At 39.8% G+C, this 21,246-nt stretch overlaps 1 protein-coding gene across 1 annotated transcript in view; it reads left to right on the forward strand.

The window, feature by feature from the left end:
- SI (sucrase-isomaltase) overlaps positions 1-21,246 on the forward strand; it is a 51,501-nt gene that overhangs the window by 23,165 nt on the left and 7,090 nt on the right. Inside the window, exons 20-43 of the mRNA XM_051626269.1 lie at positions 10-66; positions 687-811; positions 1,184-1,272; positions 3,853-3,902; positions 5,221-5,391; positions 6,295-6,444; positions 7,967-8,176; positions 9,131-9,285; positions 10,540-10,708; positions 11,562-11,658; positions 11,770-11,882; positions 11,974-12,099; positions 12,891-13,019; positions 13,145-13,252; positions 13,517-13,579; positions 13,833-13,967; positions 14,399-14,483; positions 15,332-15,470; positions 17,766-17,899; positions 18,284-18,318; positions 18,410-18,526; positions 19,889-20,037; positions 20,955-21,039; positions 21,124-21,180. Coding sequence (XP_051482229.1) covers positions 10-66; positions 687-811; positions 1,184-1,272; positions 3,853-3,902; positions 5,221-5,391; positions 6,295-6,444; positions 7,967-8,176; positions 9,131-9,285; positions 10,540-10,708; positions 11,562-11,658; positions 11,770-11,882; positions 11,974-12,099; positions 12,891-13,019; positions 13,145-13,252; positions 13,517-13,579; positions 13,833-13,967; positions 14,399-14,483; positions 15,332-15,470; positions 17,766-17,899; positions 18,284-18,318; positions 18,410-18,526; positions 19,889-20,037; positions 20,955-21,039; positions 21,124-21,180 — 2,748 coding nt within the window. The remainder of the gene's footprint in view (positions 1-9; positions 67-686; positions 812-1,183; positions 1,273-3,852; positions 3,903-5,220; positions 5,392-6,294; positions 6,445-7,966; positions 8,177-9,130; positions 9,286-10,539; positions 10,709-11,561; positions 11,659-11,769; positions 11,883-11,973; positions 12,100-12,890; positions 13,020-13,144; positions 13,253-13,516; positions 13,580-13,832; positions 13,968-14,398; positions 14,484-15,331; positions 15,471-17,765; positions 17,900-18,283; positions 18,319-18,409; positions 18,527-19,888; positions 20,038-20,954; positions 21,040-21,123; positions 21,181-21,246) is intronic.

Genomic DNA, 21,246 nt, shown 5'->3' on the forward strand with positions numbered 1-21,246 from the left:
ACTTTTCAGGGTGTGAATGAAACTAGAGCATATATTCCTGATGCAGTTTGGTATGAGTATGATACAGTAAGTAAATGGGAAGATTTTTCTAAATGACTATAACAAAATGAGATTGTCAGCCTTGCTTTGGGGACAGTCCCCAAGGACTTCCCCAAGGGAAGGAAACGGAGAGATGGGGGCTGAAGGGTGGTGGGGCAAGTGCATGAATCAGTGCCTCAAGAAAATGCACAGAGGTGAGGAATATAGTGCAGAAACCAGGAAGGGATGTTAAGGGGAAACTTTAGCAAAGACCATTTTTAAAATAAAATGAAATAGAATAATTATAATCATAATACATGAGCAAGGATTCTTTACTAATCTCATTTCTGCAAATAATTTTCCTGTTGCTGTGATGATCCCTTTGATAGGTAAAAAAAGGATATTGCTCAATCAGATTCCTATATTAATGTCAAAGTCCCAACAGAACTTGCTCTTCATTGACTGAGCCCAAAGCAAATAGTGGGAGATGCAGATTTCTAGCATTTACTCATGTTGATATGGGGTTGTTTTTTCTTTATGTGCCCATTGGCACATAACTCAAGCCTTTTCTAGAAGGAAGCATTGAGATGAAACTTAGGACTTCAGAAACCATTCACAGCAGTGACTAATGCAACGTGCCTGTTCTCTTGTACATCCCTGTCAATAAGGGGGCAAAAATCTTCATCAGAAAACAGTGGACTTACCTGCACCTGCCAGCAGACAAAATGGGACTCCATTTGAGAGGAGGCTATGTTTACCCTACTCAACAGCCAGCTAGCACAACAGTTGCAAGGTAAGCTTCAAAACCAAATGCTTTTGTGGGGTTTTTTTCAAGGCTGGGCTGAGGACTTTCACCAATCAGCAGCAGCCCAGTCTATGTAGCATTTTCCCCTTTAAATATGGGTAGAACTGTGAGCCACATCTCACTTCCACAGCTGCTTATGTTGCAAGTTCAATGATTAATTACAGGTTTGTTTGCATAGCAAACAAACACAGCCATGTATTTTAGTCCACTTGCATGAAAAAGAAAGACAACCAAGGGCTAATCTAAGACAATTCTCAAAGTATTGCAACCCTGTTGAGTGTCACTTCTGTAACCTGAAGGATCTGTTAAGACTGTTTAGGTATTTGATAGACATGTGAGACAGAGTCTCTCTTTCCACAGTCGCAAGAATCCAATGGGACTTATAATTGCTCTGGATGACAACCAAGCTGCTTCTGGGAACTTGTTCTGGGATGATGGAGAATCCACAGGTAAGCAGTTATAATAGTAAAATAAGTATGATTAGCAAAGCATTCATATATACAAATTTCAATGTTCCTGATGATTTCATGGAGCTATCAAGTTGCTATTACTGCTTGACCACTTATTTTTTTCACCACTTTCAAGTGGAAACATGTGACTATCTCCTAATTAGTTTCAATGGGTGCAAGAACACATGTAATTAGTGTTTGACTCTAAGAATTGATAGAAGATGAAAAACTAGCACTGTTATTAACTCTCTGAAATTATTTAAATTGCTTGTGAAAACAACAGATTTTTTTTAACTCAAAAGTGCAGTATTGGAGCCAATGTTTTTTATGCCATCTGGTTTCCACAGCATGCTATAAGCACACGAGCAAGGGTGTCCAGGCTCAAGTTGTCATGTTGCCAACCTCACCTTTAGTGAAGCTGCTGGAGAATTTGTTTCCCTGTGGGATAGTCACTATGATTATGCCAAAGCCTGTCAACCTCACCTCTTGTCATGAACTGGCATCAACAATACTTACCTAACCAGCTTTTTTCTGTCAAACAATTTTAAAACACACAGACCTTTTGCCTAGTGTAAGACTAAGGTTGCAACTTAATACAATACAAGCAGGAAAAAAAAAAAAAAGACACAAACCTCTAATTCAAGGTTAAACCTCTAATTTAAGGTTTCGGCTTTCAGTAAAGTTAATGCTTTTGGAATACATGTCTGTCTAAGGAAGGCAGAGTTCATCCTAGAGCAATGGAAAGAACCTTTCCATGATTTATCTATACATATATTCTTCATTTTAACCTTGAGATGAAAGAAATTTTGAAAAATGAAGCATCTTGACCTGTGGGATTTTTCTGTGGGAGTTCCAAGGATTTAGTTAGGCATCTTGTTTCCATTAAACTAAAAAAGATTTGGGGTACTTAAATCCTTTAGGCTGCTTTTGTATTATATACTTTTTAGAGAAGTCAGTGAGCTGTTCAAAGGGTTATTCTGAAATGATCTTCTGAAGAACTTTTACAAAATAGTCACACTTGTATGAAAATTATTTAAGGACTTGTATTTCACTGATTTTATTTGCAATGAACCATGACATTCAGAGCTCAGGACTTTGGTTTCTCGTGTGTGTCAGCTCATACTGCTGCATTTCAAGTAGACCCAATCTTCTCTAATTCCTGTCCTACTCTATCCATAGACTGCTGTGGCAAAACTGTCAGAGCTTTCCTCAGCTGCACTGAAATAAATGTAGGTTAGAAAACAGAAAAATCTGCAATAGTAAGAATGTACAGATAATAATGAAGTCAAAGTAATATTACCATTGAGATAAAAATGAAAACTCCCACAAATTAGGCAGAGATCCTGCAGACAGTGATACCTGGGGGTATTTTATACAGAAGGTGTCTAACTATGGATGCATGTTTTCAGGAGACATCTTCAGATGTTCAGGAGATGACAGATTTTCCCATGTGAATTAATTTCACTACTGTCCTTCCACAGGTGGAATCTGAATTGCTGCCTTCTTACCTCTATCTTCTGATACAACTAACCACCTTCTTCTAGGTATTTTAGAGGTCCAGTTTCTCCAGTTTATCCTCCAGTTACCAAAAGCTACTTTTATCCTTAGTCACAATCTTTTTGTTTCATTTGTAAAAGGCCCGGAGCTCTGACTCAGCTTCCATGAAAACAAGCAACTCTTGGGCTTCCAAAGTGCATCTCCCTTTCCTAATTGCACAGCTCCCTTGTCCTCTACATTATGCATTCAACCTCTATAACTCCCCTTTGGTGTTTTAAGCATCCCAGGAAAACTTTCAACCCTCTACTTTCTTAAAATTTTGTGGTTGTTTGGGACACTTTCAAGAAATCAAGCTGTGATTTGGGGGATTACTGCTGCCATCAATATTTGAAGCCTTGGGTGGTTGCTCTGTGTGTGGGTGACAGCTGTATGGACTCCTTTGTCACAGCCTAAAATAACTGAGCTGTTATTCTACTCACTTCAGTTGAGAAACAAAACAATAAAACATCTTAGGATGTTATTTCCTGCCCCAGACTTACAGGTTGCAGCCTTTTCAGGGAAACTGTTTACACTTTGTTTCAGTGACAATATTTTTCTTTTCATACTTGGAAAACAAATGACACATTGACTCAACTTTTGCTTTTCTTTTTCCCAGTGGCCTGTTATGTCCTCTCTTATGGTTCCATGCCATAGCTTATTATTATTATTCTCATTTTTGCAGGAAAAGTGCTTATTTGGGGTATTTTAATGGATGAACTTTGAGCCATACATCTGCTTTTAAGGAAGGCTAAGAAGGAGTAACAGTAAATTAAACAATTAGTACACTTTAGAAAAGCTGACTTCAGTGAATATTTTGATAAAGTTGGAAAATTAAATGTTCTAGGAGACTGGCCTAAGGAAAAAAAAAAAAAAAAGTTCAGTTCCTCAAGGAAACATTAGTAAATATTTGAGTTGCTCAGTGCAGCCTCTGAGTGCAGTAATGATGCTAATTAGCAATTTATAGGTCTTTAGCTGTGGCACAGTCCTGGTTTTAATGCTGTTCCCCTCTGCACTGCAAATGTCACTTCTTTCTTTACCTTTTAGGTACAGTTGACAGCAAAGCCTACATTTACTATGAGTTTACAGTTTCCAATGTAAGTATTTCATTTTCATGTTTGATTTTTATCAATAGTATCTTCAAAGGACATTCTTTTCTCCCTTCTTAGTCTCCTGTATTTCCTGAGAAGCAAAAGTCAAGGTGGAGGCATGTTCAAATTACTGGAATTTAACTGGGATGAAAATCTGCTATTTGTCTTTTCTTCTCCCAGTTAATAGAAGGGTCTGAAGGATTCCTTTTTCACATAGCAAACTGCAGCAATATTTATTCAGCAAGTGAAAGACAAGGCATCATTGACAGTTAAAGCAGAGTCCAAAAGGAGTTGTATAGTGTTTGTGACCCTTGAAATCTTGGAAATTTAAAAAAATAAATCTTTTACAGTGTAAAAATATAGCTATTTCCAAAGAGTGAGAAGGAGACCTACACCTTGTCTGAACCCACTGAATCTACTTCAAGACTATGTTTTATTTTCTTCATTTTTTAAAACAGACACGGCCTTGGCAGGATCAATTTCTGGCAGAGTGAAGTCCAGATAGTCTTTCTATTTTATATTGACTGGAGCTACCATATGGCAAGGAATTCAAGCAATATGATAACAAACCATTTGCACAATAATGGAATCTAATAAAAGTATTTCTTCCCTTGCCATGGTGAAACAGCAGGGCAACAACTGAGAGAGAATGAATAGAAACATGGGAGGGGAAGCAAAGTAATAAAGGGTGGAAGCACATGCGTTCATTATTTCTTTTTATAATAATTATACAATCACATAATCATACAATCATTTGTAGGTAAGAAACCTCAGTTACTACTGGAGTTTGAAACTCTCCTAACCAAGTCATCAGTTGACTGTAATGATACTGAATTAAAAATTAACATACACTTTCACATGGGGAGTAAGAAGAAAGTTATGCACTGGCATATCTGACAGCCATGGTACAGTTCTGCTCTTTGGACTCTTAATCTACTAATAATGAATGCAATTGAATTGAACAGGAATTTTGTTATCAGAAAAACTGAATGTGAACCTTCACTTGTTAGAACCCAGAGAGATCAGAGTTGTGTAGAGGTTATCTGCCCTGCCACAGGCACGTGCCAGCCTTTTTTTATTTCCAAAAAAGCAAAAAAAGAAAAAGGAAACTGAAGTACAACTGTGAGGCATGTTATACACAAGCTAGAACAGCATTATTGTGTGAACAACTAGGGCAATAATTAATGTTATGAAAAAAGTATTTGCTTACTTTATGCTACAGTATGATGATTTGATTAGAAAAAAGTCAAATAAGGATTTTTGGCAGGTATTTTTATAAGAATGTGATCACTTTTTTCTTTTTTTTTTTCTTTTCCCCCCCCAGAACGTTCTACAAATGAATGCTATAAACAGCAAATACATCGATCCAAACAACTTGAAATTTGAAGAAATCAAGATATTGGGAGTGCCCCAGGAAGTAAAGACAGTTACTGTATCTCAGAACAATGTTGAGGAAAATTATCCACTCAAAGTCACCTATGACTCCCTAGCAAAGGTAAAACAAAAACAGGGAAAGGGGAAGTAAACATTTTTAAATTGCATCACCTTTATTTTACATATTGCTAAAGAGAGTACCCAGTATTGATGTCATTTCAACAGAATATGTCTTGTATTTTATTACAGAACAAAAGTGCAATTGCATTCAATTCAGCTGCATAGAAATTGCATCTAAGTTTTGCTGTCAGCCCCTCAGTGGAACAGAAAGTTTAATTATGCAGTTATTCATGTAGCAAAAATTAATTACTGAGATGAGGAACAGCTTTGTGATTTTGTTTTACAATGAAGGAGGACTCAAATTATTTATGGTGTGCATTTTTATTAAAAAAAAAAATAAATTCAAGCACACTGTTTAAACTTCTTTTATCACTTCATAATAGACTTTTTCACAGGGTGAACACAGGAAAGCAGTAAGACTGTTGATGTGCAAAGCAACCCAACATGCTGCTGCTAGTGGGAAGCATTCATGGAAGTGCCTTCCCACAAGAAGGATAGTGCTGACATTGCTTTGAACTTGCACTGTACACCCCCTTTCTTCTTCACAAGCACCTGAGTTACCTATTATGTTACCTCAGTTCCTTAATCACAATTAAAGGTTTTCTTACCTATCGCATTCATAGTTCAAAATGTAAAGGAGCGATGCCCTTTATTCCCCTTTGCTTCCAAGAAAGCTGTGGGATCGACTCCATGGGTTTAGATTCTTACTTTTTCAGATTTTATCTGCAAGAATATTAGTTGTGTGCATTTGTAAAATTGAGGCAGCATCAAATCATACAGGATGGGGTTTTTTGTGAGTTGCCATGTAGCAACATGGATTGTTCCAGAGAACCGGCATCTCTGCTGACTGAAGGAAATTATAGATGTGATGTGGGATGTAATAACTGTTGTTTAATATTCATAGGTCGCTCACATAGCAGGACTTAAACTTGAACTGGGAAAATCTTACACAGTGAAATGGACACAACAACAGAGTATTAATGAAAGGTTTAATTGTTATCCCAGTCCCAATCCAACACAAGAAAAATGTGAACAACTCGGCTGTGTCTGGGAAGTAAGCACAAATTATTTCTCTAAGCTAATGAGACAGACGTTTCCAAAATCAAAGCTTTCTATTTATAGTTCTTACAGTGGGAAAAGTAGCCTGATAGACTTGTCAGATTTAAATAAAATGGGGGTACCAATGTCAGCTGACCTGACTTCACTTAAACTAAGGTAGTTGGCAATTGCATGAGTTCTTCCAAAGCATAGCAGGAATTGAGGGAAAATGTGGTATTTTTTAAAAGACAGGATGATACAATGAAAAAATAGAAAAGGCTTGAGATCAACATCTTCCTCTACCTCATCTGCCTCACTGGCACCATGCCCTGCAAGACTCATCCCCTCTGCTTCACCTTCACAGTCACTGAAGCACATTTTAAGTCAAACCAATTCCTCTGGATCTCAGTTTGAGAGGAAATCCTTGACCCCCCTGAAATCTTGGTTCATATGCAAACCTTATTGTTTCTATCCATGTTGAGGAGGTATTTCCAACTCCTCCTCCCCAGCCTGCAGTTCTTTACTACATAGTTTCACTCATGACTATCCCATGGCCATAAACTCACAGAAGCCATGTGCCTTCTGCAGAGGCTTCTGACTGAACTGGTCCTCCAAATCTAAAGTCCTATCCTAGGCATGAAGGCCAACATTCCCTGTTGGCTCTTGTTGACCTAGCAATGGCTGAAGCAGGTGATGAACTGCCCTGATTTTGTTGCACTATTAGGAATACTTTTTTTGTAATTTGGGAATGACTTTTCCTGTGAACTGGAACTCTGGTGCAATTATGGATGGGGTATGTTCTGAACCCTTGCTCAGGCTGAAAGGCACTTTGATTTTGGTGACGACAGGTGAATAAATATTCATTAGCAATTAAGATGTGCAGAGCAGACGTAGTTTAATTTGAACAACTAGGCAGGATTGATGGAGAGTGTCCAGAGGTGGCAGGCTAATGCATTAACCTCCAGCAGCTCATCTAACCTCAGGATACCCAGGCTGAGTGTTTATGGTCAAGTGTAACAGGAAACTGTAAGTAATTCTGATCTTAGGAGATCTTAGATAAATAGGATGTAGTTCTCAATGGATATTTTAAGGATCATTCATATGAATAAAGCCAGTGGAAAGATCTCATCTGATGTTGCCTGAATATATAATGGGTATTGGATGCATCCTCTTGTGTGAACCAGAGAGTACTGGGATTAAAAGGGAGGAAGTCTTAGGAATTACAAGAGGTCAAGACTAAAATATGTTGTGAGACAAAGCTGAAGATCCCAGATACAGGGAAGTAACAGCCACCTCTCTTGTCTGAAGATTCAGTTTCCTGACTAAATTATTGTACAGCCTTGTCAGTGTTGTTTTCATATGGCTGATTTAGTGTAGAAAACAGTGGGTTCTTTATTAAATAGGTGCATTAAGCTTTTTCCCAAATTCTACAGTTGGCTGATATCTGATAAAAATGGGAGCTTTGGAATCCATGCTAATAACTAACAAAAGATAGAGCAGGCCAGGGTAGCTCACTAACCTGTAACTTGTGTTTGCAGCCAGAACCATCGAACCCTGATGTTCCAGCCTGCTATTACAGCTCTGCCAATGCTTACTCTGCAGACAAAGTAGAATACACCTCGTCAGGTGTTACAGCCAACCTCATCTTAAACAGCAACAAGAACAGAGCTAATGATAACTTCACTAAACCAATTAGCACACTGCGCTTGGAGGTGAAATACCACCTCAACAACATGCTGCAATTTAAGGTAATGTCATTTCAGACTTTCTATGAGTGTGTAACGTCCCATTGTTAAAGATTTATTTATGGAAATTATAAGGGCTTTTTATAGTCAATTTTATATTACATAGACAGTAGCACATTTGTCTAAATGCATTTCTACTTCTAATCAAGTAGTTTTTAGTACTCTTGGCTCACATCTTTTTTTTAATCCTATAATTCTGCATTCAGTTATACAAGCAAATGAAATTAATCGAAGGTATAATGTCAATGTATATGTGTAATGTCAATCAGAAACACTGGAACCAAGAACATTTTATTAGTATAGAGGTAAATTTATCTATAAGCATTATCATGACTGTACAATTTATTTTTGCATTAATCATTCTACTTCTGAATTTCTTAATACACCATTGTTTGGACTGTCATTTATTACTGTGCATTTAATAATGCTCAAATGTCATGCCTTGAAATGATCAGGCATCAAAAACAAACTTCTGTCAGTTTTCTGAAGACAGAAAACTTTAGAAAGAATCTCTTAAAAGTTGGCTAAAAGATTAATCAGAAGGGTATTTACCATACTTTGATGTATATGTATATATATACACACACACACATACACACATATCTATATTTTAATATAGGTATATACTTTAAATTAATACATATACATATATATACACACACATATATACATATATAAAAGATATATAAATATATACTTAAATATATATTTATATATAAACATATATATAAATCCACAAGTCATTCCTGATCCAAAATAAATCCTTCAGGTTAGGTTTGTGTTTTTTTCCCAAACCAAAAACTGTGAAAGAATTGGTTAAAGACTATTTATTGAGAGAAAGCACACAAATATTTTCAGCAATATTCTGTACTCATTGTGACTGACTCAGACTTCTACCACTATAGATAATGTTTCCAAAAGCTCATTCACTGAAGCAACCTGACTTCTGCTTGGCAGATCTATGATTATCAGAATGCCCGATATGAGGTTCCGGTGCCGCTAAACCTGCCGCGCTCCCCCGCGAGCACGGAGAAGGGGCGGCTCTACGACGTGTCCCTCCAGCTGAAACCTTTTGGGATTCAGGTTCGGCGCAGAAGCACGGGAGCAGTCATGTGAGCCACAGCCTTTTTCTTTTATTTCACTTGGTTTTGGTAGCTCTTTTCTAGCCAAACCGGGTTTTTTTGTGTAGTACGTTTTCAATACCTCAAGGCTGAGTTTTGTATCCTTCCCCCCAAATGGCTCTGACTGCCAAACGCCAGATGCTGCTCTAGAGGAGATGGTTTCACCATCACCTTGTAGGAGAGCACTGGCCAGGGGCAGGATGGAGAAGGTGCCCTGAGAAACCTCCTGTTTTTTCTTGTTTTCTAAGATTTCTCTCCTGTCACTTTATAGTCTGACCCTTGCTAAGAAGGGCAGAACATGGACAACTCCAAAGGCTGTTTCTTGTGTAGTTCCCAAGGCTCTGGGAGACAGAATCATTTTCTGCACTTTCTAAAATTTTCCTTAGGTGACCACGGCACAGATCAGTAAATTAATAACTTGATTATGTTTTGGGGAATTCTTAGGAAAATAATAAAAAAAAAAGAAAAAAGAGGAAAGTAGTGTCTCAACTGGCAGACGGATTTTGTTAACATGACACCTAGTAAGTCTGACAGGAGCTTAATTTCTTTCTGATTAAGCTTAAGTCAGAGCTAGAAAATGGAGCACTATAATGTTAGCAGTTGTCTGTGTTATTTTATTATTTTTTTTTTCCCAAAAAATCATTCCTATGGCATTTTTAAAAGTACTCAAAAGTTGATTGCAAGCTGAGTTCCCTTTTGCCAACCAGAGCAATCCTTCAGACTGCCATTCAGCCTCCTAGAATGATGAAGTTCTCTGGCACAGCATCATCTGGTTACAGCTCAGTTTCCAACTGCAGAGATGCAAATTACAGCAAATGAATATGACCTGTGAATACAGTTTCATTGTAATCTGCACAAAAATTCCAGTTAACTGTAAAAGCATCTTACTTACTATACTCCACGTGGCACTAAGGATCAGTCTTGGAAGAAAATATGATCATACTGTCCTGAAAAACATTTTCTCACTAAATTGCCAATATATGATGCGACTTGCCATGCATAATGCCTGTGCATAATGTACATCTCTGAGTGACACAGAGGACTGTGTGTCTCTAAATGGTGATTCAAATTCTCAGACATCTCCATGTCATGTGCTCAACGTTTTATTGATAACCATAGTTTTATTCCAGCTTTACTGAAGACTGAGATTTTCAGAAAAAAAAAAAAAACTAAACTAAAAAAAAAATGTCTACCAGCTCAACACAGCCCTGCAGCTGCTTTCTTATTTCCCTGTCTCCATTGCAGCTGGGATTCAGCACTGCCCACCTTCACATTCAGCGACATGTTCATCCAGATTTCTACCCGCTTAGCATCCCAGTATATCTATGGATTTGGAGAGACTGAGCACACCATGTTTAGACGGAACATGAGCTGGCACACCTGGGGAATGTTCACCAGGGACGAGGCTCCTACTGTAAGTAGAAGTAAATGTGGTTTTTGGACCAGCAAGCCTCATGTGTGGAGATGTTCAACAGGACTTCAAAGTCCAGTGGGTGTCTGCTGGTACTGGACACACCGACTGGCTTTGACTGCATTTATTGTGGCTTAGAATGTGGATGATGTCTCAGTGGCAATGGTCTTCTCTAAACCTACTCTTTAGGACCAGCAAGACCAGGCCCTGAGTTAATGTCAGAAGACAACAAATGGCTTAGAAATAACAGCACATTTCTCCTTATTCCAGCTAATTATTCTGAAAGCTAGACAGGAGTCAGGTAAAATCCTACTACCTTGAAATTAAATTAGTAATTACAGAAGTAAATCAGAAATCTTATGTCTATGCATATACTCATGTTACTTCCTACGAGACAGCACAATGCTTGCAATTTGCAGGGAATGACCAGTGAAACAGTGGTGGTTTATTGTAGCTCTAATTTCCAGTTCAGATTTTAATATATTTTTGAGTAAATGAAATATAACAGAAAGGCACCAGCATCTCCTGATCATATAGACACCTGCTACTGTTTGAAAAGGGCAAGTTTTGTCCACAGGGAGCACTTTCTCATTGGCAAGTTTTACAGGTAGAAAAACCTTTGCTTTCCTTCTTGCCTGGTCAGTCTGAACAAGTGTGACTCAAATTGTGAAGCTAGAAAGTGATCTTCTACAGGTATGTTTTGTAGGTATGTAGGGTTCAAGTAGGTAATTTTGGAGTTTATTTGCTGAATGTTTGGCAGAGTGTGTCTTGTTTTTTTATTACGTTTACTAATGAATATAAATAAGTGAATGCTTGCAGTGTTTCCCCAGTAACATGCATTTTACTTTGTGTGCAGTACAAACTGAATTCCTATGGTTATCAGCCATTTTACATGGCTCTTGAAGAAGAGGGCAATGCCCATGGAGTTCTCTTGCTTAACAGCAATGCAATGGGTAAGAAAACCTTCGCCTTACTGTCTCAGTGTGTTTTATATGTATGGCCAGTGTTTTGCAACAGTGGAGAATCCAGGCATCCTTGTCTCATTTCATCTCCTCCCTCTCCAGATGTGACATTCCAGCCGACCCCCGCCCTGACGTACCGCACCACTGGAGGAATTCTCGACTTCTACATGGTTTTGGGCCCAACACCAGAACTTGTTGTCCAGGAGTACACTGAAGTAAGATCCTTACCAGCCTAATGCTGGTTTTAGGTTGGTTGGATTGTTTCGTTTTCACCTACCCACCACAAATGCTCTGTCTCCTTTCTAGCTGATTGGACGACCTGTCATGCCACCCTACTGGGCTCTGGGATTCCAATTGTGCCGCTTTGGATACAGCAACGACTCAGAAATTGCCCAGCTGGTGGAGAGCATGAAGGCAGCCAGGATTCCCTATGTATGCTGCTAGCATTAATGTTTCAGCTCATGCCTGAACTTCTGGCTTCATAGTATTATCTAAGACCAGTTAATCACAAAATCAAAAACCAAGCAAAAAACCCCACCACCATGGTAGAGGAGCAGACTGATTTATGCCAGAGTTTAACATCTCTGCACACTCTGGGCTGTTAAATGTAGGCTCTAAGCTGCTTTGTTTTCCTTATCATTCATCACAAAGCACTCAGGTGCCTCAGTCAGTCCTGTGCTCTCACCATGCTGGCTGTGACAGAGCAGTGATGGACAAGAGCAACAAGCAGGAAAGAAAATCAGCAGCATCCTTGCAGTGACAGGTTGTTCTGTGCCAAGTCAGCTCTGATTTGGCAGAGGTTGTTGTTGGGAAAGTTGGAATAGCACATAGATCTAACAAAACTCTACTGTAAATCAAATGTGACTTCAGTTTAAATGTAATTAACATCACTGTTTAAATACAGAACACCTATTCCCTTATAGATATGGTAGCATATGTGCAGTTTCTGTGTACTTACACATGTTGAAATCCAGGACTTTTCTCTCTCTCAGATATTAATTTCTACCCTCAGACTAGATGCAGTAGTGAAAGGTTTATTTTGTATTGGACTTGCTGATAGGTTGTGTCATATTAATTTAATGACTTCAGCCTTCACTTTAGCTGCTTCCAATTTTACAGTTCAAAAGTTCAGTACTTTGCTTATTTTGGCAGATTTTCAGTAAGTATGTATTTGGGAAAAAAAAATAATAATCATATGCATGAACTGTTTTTGTGAACTGCAGGATGTCCAATATGTTGATATTGACCACATGGAAAGGCAAATGGACTTCACCATCAGCCCACACTTTGCTGGATTACCTGCTCTGATTAACAAAATAAAAGAAGAAGGAATGAGATTTATCATTATCCTGGTCAGTTTTGAATACTGGTTTTAAATGTCAATGTATCATTGCAGAATGCAGAATATATTCAACTGCATTTCTAAACTTTTTTTATTTTTTATTTAGTATTAGGGTAAAAGTGTTTGTAATTGCAGGATCCAGGCATCTCTGGAAATGAAACCAATTATCCTCCCTTCTCAAGAGGTGTGCAGGATGATGTGTTCATAAAGTGGCCCAATACCAATGACATCATATATTCCAAGGTACTGTTCTTAAAAAGCTGGTGACAGTAGAGGCTCCATCCAGCCACATGCCAGCCTGGACTTCAGTGTGAGCCATAGGGGGAAAGGCTCCTTCATGCCTGGCTGGAAATGACACATTGAATAAGCACTGCAAACTGAACTGGCTTCAGCTTGTGTTATCGTTCACACAGATATCAGGGAACAATGGGTTTATCTCTCTGTTGCTGATGCTCAGTTTCTATTCAGGGTGGTCTGATTATTTTAAAATCTTCTTTGTCCTGTCAGGTCTGGCCGTTTCTTCCCAATGTACAAATCAATGAGTCACTGCCTCTGCCCACCCAAATACAGGTAAGTATTGATTTGGTTTGGTTATGGACTCAAATATAAACAGAGCAGCACTTTAATTAAGGAAAACAACAGTGAACTGATAAATCTTGTGGGAGGAACAAACTGCTGGCCTTCCTAGCAGAGCCAAAAAAAAATTGTGAACAATTTTTAATATTTTTTTTTAAACTTTCAAATTTTTAAAACAAATGCCAACGTTTAAACAGTGAGGTGCCTTCAATCCTGCAGCTATTTAATTTTCCTGCTGTTTTTACAGCTCTATGGAGCACATACTGCTTTCCCAGACTTCTTCCGCAATTCCACAGTGAACTGGTGGAAGAGAGAAATCCTGGAGTTCTACAACAATCCCACCGACCCCTCGAGAAGCATCAAGTTTGATGGCCTGTGGATTGTAAGTGTAGTAATGCATTGGATTACTGGATTTTTTTTCTCTGCAGAAAGCACCATATTCCACTGTACTCGTTCTGCTGCTGGAGCTCTGGGGGTGTCTGGCATTAAATTGCCATGAAATAAAATGAAAAACAGCAGAGCACCAGGTAGAACCACTTTGGCTCTAGGTTTTACAGCTGCAGTGCCTTGGGGTATTGTGACATTTTTTTCCTCTGCTGTGACCCTGTTTGCAGAGGGGAAACAGAGCCCAGACTCCCTGTTCTTCCCTTGCAACACTTTGTGAATGTGTCAAGAAAACATGGAACAGCAGACTGAGACCAGAGCTGCAAGGGCTCCTGAGGACTTCTACAAGGCTGCTTGTTTGTAATTTATTATTTAGTGTGTGTTGTAGGTTTGAAGCAAACACACTCAGATTTTGCTCTCTGTTTTCAGGACATGAATGAACCAGCAGCTCTTATGAATGGTGCCATTGGTGGCTGCAGAAATGACCTCCTCAACATGCCACCATACATGCCACGTGAGTCTGATCACTCCCCAATCCAGTTTTCATTCTGGTTTCTACATAATTTCTTATGTGGCATAAATGCCTGAAGTTAGGTGTAGAAAACCACAACTCCTAACTACAAGTGCCCCTTTTCTTGCTGAGATTATGGCACATTTCAGCTTATCTGTTTCAGGGGGAGCAGTAACTGCATGGCAGCTTTTAAAAATAAAGTGCTTTTCAGCTGCTTGCCTGCATATGGACTTTGATACCTGTTTTCTAGCCAGGTGCTTTGCTTTGGGCATGGCAGAGAATGGAGTTCTCTTCTTGCAGTTTTCTCAGATGAATAATGCAATTAATTACAAATTTAGAAAATATTCTTGTGCCTCCTCTCATTACCATGTCTGTACAATCAAATACTTGAAATACTTAGCTTGGCTTCACTTAAGTACACGTGTAAAGTATCATTAGTGGTTTATTGGCATATTCCTGTTGCTTACTGTTGTCTGGAGTTACAATGACTGGTTTCTCAGGAATTGTCAGGAACTTTACACTCAGACATAGACCACACACACACCTCCCCCCCCCCCCATTTTTGTTTCTCTGGATGATGTGACAGTGTTTACAAAGATCTGCAATATCTTCTGAATTTGTATTGACTCCATTTACTCTTTCAGCTTCTCCAGCAAGAGCATCTGTAACTGAGTTATTAGCACACTGACAGCCCCAGATGCCTACAAAGGAATATTCCATTTTGGAAATGCTACTTTTATAAAGCAATAAATTGCAGTATACATGCCAATGAGATGATGAAAATGAAGAAAAAGAAACTAAAAGTATTGAATGGTCATAATTAAAAAGTATTTTTGTTCTCTTTCCATTAGATTTGGGATACAGGTCAGATGGATTAACTGTCAAAACTCCATGCATGGAAGGCCAACAGTATCTTCCAGATGGCACCCCAGTGAGACACTATGATGTCCACAGTCTTTATGGATGGTCACAAACAAAACCTACCCTAGAGTAAGTGAAGTTTACATACTTTCTCATCTCAAAAATATGTATTTTGTGTCTGCATTCTTATGGCCAAAACTTTCAACAGTTTATGTGACATGCCTGGGAAATCTTTCCTTCACCCTACTATCTTTGATTCCTTGATTCAGCTAGAACTGAAGTTTGCTATTCAAGTTTTCCCAGCAGGGCTGTACCTCTTGCAGCTGGTGTTACTCCAGTGTTGGTACTGGTCAGGTAGCACACTGATCTCACCTGTGGTGCAAGCAGGGTGCAGGGACCTGAGCTGCAGGAAAGGATGTGCAGAAGGTGAGGTGGGTGTCCCAGTGTATTCTTAGGTAGTAACTGAAGAAGCATTTGTGCAAGTAAAGTTGTAGTAATAATTTACTCTATACAAAACCATCCAGAGAAAATAGTCATTTGCATGCAAAACTCACAAAAGCCTGTAACTTAAAAATGAACATCAGTTTTCTAATGTAATGATGTAATTTTTTATTCTCCCATTGTTAAACAGAGGGAGCTTCTGCCCATTGACTTAATGCTGTTGCTTTGTGACAGGGCTTTTGCATAGATTTGAAAGCCAGAACCCTTACTAGAGAATGTAGTAACTGGAGGTAAATTTGGGCTTTGTGATGTGAGCAAGAGCCTTTCCTGGACACAGGTGGCTTGGTCCTGAAGCAGAGCTGCCACCTCAGTCAGCAAAACACTCTGTTCCTGCTCATCCTGGAGCAGTTCTGCACACAACATACACTTTCCTTACAGTTGAAATTCTAGCAGCACTTTCCAAATCACGGTTGAAGGAGAGTAAACCAAGCAGAGGTTGAAAATGTTTGAAACAACTTTACAAAGAAATAAAACATATTAGAAAACTTACTGTTTGTCTTGGAAGAAATAATTACAGCACATTAGTCTAGTTTAATTACTATGGTAATTTAAGTGACTGGTGTGTTTTTGCTGTAATTATAATGTCACTAAAGCTGCAAATCCTGTGGAGAAATAAATAAATAGTGCCTTACTGAAGCAGCTGCTTAGGCAATGCTTGTGAAGCAGTGTCATTGTCTCAGTGTAGCTTTCTCACTAGCGTTGTGGTTTAGTAGTTTGCTGGAATGATTCACAGTACATGTGCAGGGCTGCAAGGGAATTCTGCTGAGAACATGGAGCAGTGAGGAATCCACAGCAGTCACAAAGCCCAGAGACCAGCAGAGAAAGGTGCTTTGTAGCCTTGGCAGAGCCACGAGAAACCATAAATTCTCCTCAAAGCAGTTATTTCCCTAAAGCTTACTTGGCTACCTTTGCAGGTACTTTGTGGCAATGGCCAAGGCTTTATTTTATGATACATTTTTATTATTATTGCTTATTGAGGTATGGGGTAGTTGTTGGCAAGTCAGTCTGCCCTCCCAATAGCAATGATCCTGGGCAAGGCTAGAGGGTTTGAGTGCCAGAGCATCTGGAAGAGGCCATGGCAGTCCTTGCAGGTGTCCTTCTGTCTCCCAAACCAGAGCACCTGCACGTTTCCCACCCTGTAGGGTTTTGCCTCTAATTTGAGGAAGACTAGTAAGTCCCACCACCCTCAAATGGTTACCAATGGCTCGTAGAAGTGTCTGCTGCTTTGAGGAGGCCAAATGTGATCAGACCAAGAGGTCAGCTAGTGCCAAGGTGATCACACACACTGGTAGTCACTCCTCAGCTGCGAGGTCTGTAACCTTCCTCTGCCTGAAAAACTCTTGTTTTGTTTACTCTGAGACAAATCCATGCTGGTCATTTCATATTGATGGCATCTTGGTGTTTCTGAAGTGACCACAGAGCCATGACTTTTTTCTTTGTTGTTTTTTGGCAACCAGAGTCAATTATTCCTGGAACATTTATTTCCCCCCTTGCGATCCTGGCATAAGTTTTGTTAAATTTTCCATGTTGCTGGAAGGTTTCAGGTACTTTAAGAAAGGAATGATGTGCCCTGGATCACATCATGAAGCCCTTAGTAAAGGTGCAAGTTGGGCCACATACCTATTTTCCCACAAAATAGCTATCCTGAGCTGCAAATCTGTATTTTAGCACCTCCTTGTTCTGCCAGTTCTCTCCAGCTGCAGGTTGGCTGACACTGCTGAGCTTCTGTGTAGGTGTGAATCCCAGGGACCTGCTGTGCAGAGCACCTCGGGATTGGATGGAGGCACAGCCATGCACCAGTGCTGCCCTTCTCTGTGAAAACAGAAGCCCTTGTGTTTATCCTCAAAGAGGATCTTACCTAGTAAGTTCTCACCTAGTATTTCTCATGTAAAGTGGGTTTTTCCTGTGTCCTTTCACTCTCAGAGCTGTGCAAAGTGCCACCAAGGAGCGTGGGATCGTTGTCAGCCGCTCCACGTACCCCAGCAGCGGCCGGTGGGCAGGACACTGGCTGGGTGACAACACGGCAGCTTGGGATCAGCTAGCCAAGTCAGTCATTGGTGAGTAGAAGGAAAAGGACGTGTGTTCAGTTTACTGTGTCCAGTCAGGTCTTTTCCTTCATCTGCTTGCTCTCAGTATTCATGTGGTTTTGCTGAGTTAAGCCCTTCAGCAACAAGCACTGGTGGCCAATTCCTTCTTTACTTCTTTCCTTCTGCATCGGTTTTTGGAAGCTCTTTTATTTCTTTGGGATCAGTCAACCAGGACCCAGTGTCCTGCTATTTGTTTCTTTGTTTGCTCCTGAGCAACCATCTCCCTTCTCTTTCTGCAGCAGAAACACATGATACATTAGAGAAATCATGGGGTTTGTGTTTGGTTTCTTCTTCTCATTCCACATTGAGAGGGAAAACAACCAGCCAGTAACGCTGAATTATTTCTCCTTTCAGGTATGATGGAGTTCAGTCTCTTTGGAATATCTTATGTAAGCTAATGAGTTATTACTTTATATTTTATTATCTTGATGCTGTACAAGAATTTATAGCATTCCAACGGGATAATTTTTAAACTTTCAGACAGGAGCTGACATCTGTGGCTTCTCCAAAGACTCAGAGTACGAGCTGTGCGTTCGCTGGACGCTGCTGGGCGCCTTCTACCCATACTCGAGGAACCACAATGAGAAAGTAACCAGGGTGAGAGGCAACTTCTTAATGGCTGTTGGGGGCTGGGCTTTTGCCATACACACACCTAGAGACCAGCCACAACACTGCACAAGTTGGCCTGCCACAAAAAAACCAAACACCCTACATTCCAAAAACTGGATGAGAAAAAACACATTTGGCTCTTTATCAAATGTCTTTATTTATAAGCTAGCTCTGCTGGAAGCCTCCCCCTCACCCAGGAGGTTTTATGCCCACAGAGGGGCTGCTCTGGGATTTGGGCCACGTGAAGGAAGCACATGCAAAGTTTGCTTTGCCTGAATCCAACTGCTATCTCTTTTTCCCTGCCTGCCATTTTCTGTACACGACACCAGTCAGACTAAAAGAGAGCACTTCTGTGGCAAACACACTTAAAGGAGCAAAACTGACCTTAGTGCTCTCAACCTTAATTGTCCATAATTATACAAGAAAAGAGAAAATGAACCAGTGCAGTGAGATTCTGGAGCAGGACTCAGCAGTTTCTGCCACCATCAGATACTGTCTTTCTTTTAAGAGTAAAGGGAAAGAATTGCCTAAATGTAGATCTGTGCTGGCTAAGGACTACATGGTAGAAAGCTGTAAAACAAGATATCTGGAAAATTTTAAAAAAATGGAAACAGCTCTTCTATTCCACTTCAAGCTTCAGGTCCAGCAGAGCAGAGCAGTTTATATGGCATATATCTAATGGATTAAAGGCTCCTTTTCAGACCTGTGCTTTATCTTGCTGCAGCACCTTCCGATAGGACTTTGAGAGCCTTTAAAAATGCAGATTCAGGGCTATCATGTTGCTTGCAGTCTTACCCAATTTGCCAAGGTTTTGTGCAAATACATTTAATAAAAATTGGGAGTGCTCCTGACATGAGTCATGAGTGCTTTGGTCTTGTCTTGCAAGCCCTGAGTGCTGCCTGCAGAAAAGAGGCATAATGAAGTGTATCCACTCGGATGTGCCTTTGGGACACTTGGCATTCAGAATTTTTTACAGTCTTCCCTCCATGTCCTCTCACCTTCCCTCTCTCTAGCTCCCCTCTTAGGGCTGACAGTGATCCCTGCTGCTTTAGTGTCACTTAGTCCTTGACTGAAGAATAAATAAATAAATGTGCTCAAGTTCAGTGGAGAAATTTCCTCAGCTTTGTCTTGCTGTGTTGGTTTTGATGCAGGGTTGGTAACTGCTGATGCTAACAGGTTCTGTGGAGGCTGGAGAGAAAAATAACATGAAAGAGAAGAGATGCTAAATGTCTTGTAAACATTAGCAATTTCTTTTACCTGCTCTTTGGCTTTTTTGCTCTTGGGGTTGTTTTTTTTAGGTTTTCTGAACAAAACAACGCTGCTTGACTGCTGTGCTCTCTTCTCTTTCAGAGGCAAGATCCTGTTTCCTGGAACTCAACATTTGAGGATATTTCCAGGAAGGTGCTGAACATCAGATACACCCTGTTGCCCTATCTCTACACATTACTGTACGAAGCCCACGCCCACGGCACCACTGTGGTCCGCCCCATGCTCCATGAGTAAGTGGGATTCCTTTGCTCTCTGGAACAGGAATTTCCACTAAAAGTAGTTATAATTCTTCTAACAGTAAAGTTTTAGTTAAAAAAAAAAAAATACAATATTGAGAATATGATCTTTCAATAACAGCACCAGTTCTCCATTTTTCATTACACAAAATTAAACATTTGCTTCTCAAGGAGTAATATTTAAAGCTCACCAGTAACCACTTTGGGAGGAAGCAACAAAAAAGTTTCACCTGATCCTGGGAATGGGTAGAATAAAAAAAACAAATGTTGCAAAGCAAAAGCTGCACCAAAAAAATCATCAAAAAAGAGGGAATTCTGCCACAAACCATATGAGTTTTGCAGGGAAAAAATGGCCTTTTTTGTCTGTGTGCCTGAGCTGATCTAGCTGATTTTTTAAAGGAATGTTAGACACACAAAGCCACCTTTGTTCCTGGTCAGGAGGAGCAATCCTTGCAAAAGCTTCAACTCCTTCTGCTGAGGGATGTAGTCTGGTACATTCCTGGACTGGCTGAGGAACACCAAGTTGTTTGCATTTATTAACTTGTTTTTCTCAAAGTGACTCTCCAAGAAAAGAGTGGCACAAATCAGAAAGCAGTTCCCAGTCTGTCCACTACCTGCTCTTACCATTGCTAATAACTGCCAAGCACAGTGGAGCTTCTGAGTTTTGTGATCTAAATATCCTGAAATCAAATGCAAAGCAACAAAAGGAAGCTAAGCAGTAACCTGCATTTCTCTTGCATTCATCTCTGTATTCCTGACAAGCATTAATTAATCGATGACTTATTAATACTAGAATGAAGATGAGGAAATACTAGGTATAGTAGATTCAATTTATACATAAATCTTAAAGAAGGAACACTTCTGGAAAAGCTCAGCGTCCGATGCCTAATCTTAGTTCTCTTAACTTGCAGGTTTGTGGAAGACAGAACCACCTGGGACATCTATGAGCAGTTCCTCTGGGGCCCTGCACTGCTCATCAGCCCTGTGATGCAAAAGGTACTTATGAAAAATGTGAAATTCACTTTAGCTAAACTCCACTTTTTGATTTAAGGTACCTAAGCCAGGTGTGTTTCATTGCAGGGTGCTGTGGCAGTGAATGCTTACATACCCGGGGCCCGCTGGTACGATTACTACACAGTAAGTCAATTTATAAATGACATTTGATCTGTCTTCTTCACTGTGCAGTTCAGACAGCAGCAGGGT

The sequence above is a fragment of the Apus apus genome, chromosome 8 (genome assembly GCF_020740795.1).
Source record: "Apus apus isolate bApuApu2 chromosome 8, bApuApu2.pri.cur, whole genome shotgun sequence".
Taxonomy (NCBI): Eukaryota; Metazoa; Chordata; class Aves; order Apodiformes; family Apodidae; genus Apus; species Apus apus.